General features: G+C 52.3%; 1 protein-coding gene across 1 annotated transcript; it reads right to left on the bottom strand.

The window, feature by feature from the left end:
- Positions 1-385: 385 nt before the first annotated feature.
- On the bottom strand, positions 386-2,828 carry LOC122043091 (trihelix transcription factor GT-2-like). Its single transcript, XM_042603552.1, has 3 exons — positions 2,180-2,828; positions 767-2,002; positions 386-563 (listed from the first exon to the last, which is right to left on the bottom strand). The coding sequence occupies exons 1-3, from the start codon at positions 2,740-2,742 to the stop codon at positions 557-559; spliced, it is 1,806 nt and encodes a 601-aa protein (XP_042459486.1). The 5' UTR covers positions 2,743-2,828; the 3' UTR covers positions 386-556.
- Between the last annotated feature and the right edge of the window lie 211 nt (positions 2,829-3,039).

Raw genomic sequence — 3,039 nt, 5'->3', positions numbered from 1 at the left:
TTGCATCTTGCATTCCCTTGATAAACCCGTCTCGGAAGGAGCTCGAAGCCACGAGGGGTAAATAGACTCTTTGACATCTATTTCATACACCATATGACAATCCGATGCACTAAGCTTTCGTCAATGTGAGTATTGTATACAGTCTTATTCTACTTTACCCGAGGTTGATTCCGTGATTCATACATGTGACCCTTCAAGTCACACGGCAATTATTCTATCTCACACACACTATAATACAATTGTGAGTGAATTTCTACATTGAAACCCCTTTAGGAGATTAATCTCGATATGGTATGATCTTGCAACCTCAAAAGGACCTTGATAAACAACTTACCTTCCACAACAGTCCTAGCAGAGAACCCTCTCTATATGCTACAAAAACTTAACAGGTGTGCTATTGATAACTAGACTCTGTATATAGAAACAAATATGAATGTGGGCTCCCCAAAAAATCCCATGCAAATCTTTCACTCCACATTACTTACTTAATTAATTAAATTAAATTAAGACCTAAAGATCCATGGCCCATCTCATGGCTTACAGTGGCCTCTTGTTCCTATTCCCTGCATGATACACACACTTCCAGAAATTCCATACAAAATTTTAATATATTAATATCATAAACATTAATATCATAAACTACAGTAGGATTATTATTCTACCCTCGATTATTATTAATAATAATATTAAATTACTAAAACATGGTATTATAGTGGTGAAAGAAGAGAGCAATTCTGAAAAGGAGAAGATAGAAAAGAATATTTACCAGTGCATTGCGGCGTTTCCATGGCTGTCTTCTTCTTCCTCTTCTTCTTGTCTGCTTCGCTGCTCCTCGTCTTCGTCACCGGTAGCAAGGTGAGTACTGCTCTCGCCGGGCGGCGGCATTGTAATTGCTTCTAGCAGTTGAGAGTTCAGGAGGGTTGATGAAGAAGGATGTTTGGTGTTGGAGTAGAGCTGGTCGAGCTTTTGGAAGTAGGGGCAGGTCTTGGAGTGCTCCGGCCGGTTTCTGGCTTTCTCCTTCGTCTTCCGGAAGTACTTGTTGATGTTCTCCCACTTCTCCTTGCACCGCTTCGCGCTCCGTCGGTAGCCCATTGCGGTCATCGCCGCGCTCACCTCCTCCCACAGGGGGGCCTTCAGCCCGGGCTCCTGGAACCGGGCCTCCAGCTCTGTTCGCACGCCGATCAAAACCTCCACCTCGGCCTTGGGCCACCGGCTCGTGTTCAACGTCGCCGAGTCTTTGGGCGCCTGGTTGCCGCCGGCGCAGTAAGTGTCGGTGGCGTCGCGATTTGGCATTTGGATGGCGTCGAATTCCTCCGCGATGGAGAGTTGGGGGTTGGATGGGAGGTGGAGACGCTGGCCGGTCATCTTCTCGATGAAGGAGATGATCGCCGCCTCGCGGGAGGCAGCAAGGGCCCGCTCCTGGGATCGCGACGCCGCCTCGCGGCTGGTGTTGGCGGCGTCTTGCTTCCGCCAGGCGTCCTCGCGGCCGGCGCGCTCCTGCTCCCGCCGCTCCATCACCTCCAGGAACTTCCGGTGGAGGCCCTCCTGGTGTTCCATCAGCTGCTTTACCAGGCTCTCGAAGAAGGCCGCCATCGCGCTCAGCTGCTGCAACCGCCGCTTCCTCCTACTCCTCCTCCTCCTCCGCCCCGTGGAGGGCGAAGACTTAACCGTTTCAGTCGCCTCTTCTCCAGCCGACGTCTCCCCGACGGCCGCATCCTGCGGCGGCGCCATGGCCGCGGCGTTTAAGACAGGGGGGATCGTCTCCTCACCGGTGAGAGCAGATCCAGAGCCAGTCTGGCCGACGTTGGCACTGCTTCCGGGCTTGTAGATGGCCTCCAGTTCACTGAAGATCTTGTAATTGCTGCCGCCGGCGACCTCCACGCGCTCGGAATCCGCCACTTCTTTTCTCTTCTTGGAGAAATTGTTGCTGCTGCCGGCCTCCGCCTCCTTATCCTTGCACCTCTTGTTGTTCCTGTCGATGTAGTCGATGTCGAGCGGCCTCCTGAAAAAGTGGATCTTTTTCGCTCATTAATTTCTTCCAAATCATTCGAATCTTCTCTTTTTAGTCGTTCTTTTCATCTACTTTTCTCATTTTCGCAATCATCAGCAGATTTTTTAATTGCAAATTTTTCTCGTGAGCAAATCCACAAACAGATAATAGGCATCGCGAATGATTTACCAAGGAAGTTCTTCAATGGCGGAGTCGTCTTCTCTCTGCCAATGATGCGGGCGGTTCCCCGATACATCGTCGCCTCGCAACATGCTGCCATCGTCAACATTGATTCTCTCACGGCTTCCGCCGTCGACGGCGAGCTTAAAGCTCATCGCGGACGCGAGGAACGGCGGAAGGCCGCCGCTGGCCGCCGAGTTGTCGGGACAGGACTCCTGATCCATGGCCGCGCCGCCGAGTTGGTGCTCCGGGATGAATCGCCGTGGCTCCGCGAGGTACTGTTGCTGGTGCGGGGGAGGCGGGTGGAAGAGGTGGAAGTACTGGTGGTGCGGAGGCGGGGCCTGGTGGAGGAGCTGTTGGGTGATGGGTATGGAGTTGAAGTGGGAGAAAGGCGGCGGCATCTGCGGCGGTTGCTGAGGTTGGTACTTGAGAGGGTGGTGCGCGTGGCCGCCGTCGGCAGGAGTGGTGTTGGCGGATGCGGCTGCGGCGGAGGAGATAGCGAAGAGAGAGGAATTGTCGACCATGAATTGCTGGATCTCGGAGACGCCGCCATAGCCACCGCCAGATTGCATCTCCTTCGCTCTTCTCCTCCTCCTTCGCTGCTTCTTCGCCGGGCGGTAGTTGGTATAAGAGTAAGTCGGTGTAGTAGATCGAAACAAAAGGGTTAAAGAAATCAGCGCTCGGGAATGACGTCAGTGGGGAGAAGCAAGTGCCGTGCACGTGCCAGTCATGCGTACGGACGAAGGGTGGAATAGTCATTTCAGGCGTCTAGGAGGGTTTTCCTTCCTAGGAATGAAAAAAAAAAACCCGATGTATTAATTCCGGTCCGGTTCGAGCACTTATCAAATTAATTTATTTTGAATCCAAAG

Source organism: Zingiber officinale, chromosome 2A (assembly GCF_018446385.1).
Source record: "Zingiber officinale cultivar Zhangliang chromosome 2A, Zo_v1.1, whole genome shotgun sequence".
Taxonomy (NCBI): domain Eukaryota; kingdom Viridiplantae; phylum Streptophyta; class Magnoliopsida; order Zingiberales; family Zingiberaceae; genus Zingiber; species Zingiber officinale.
This window is presented reverse-complemented; position numbering and strand designations above follow the sequence as displayed.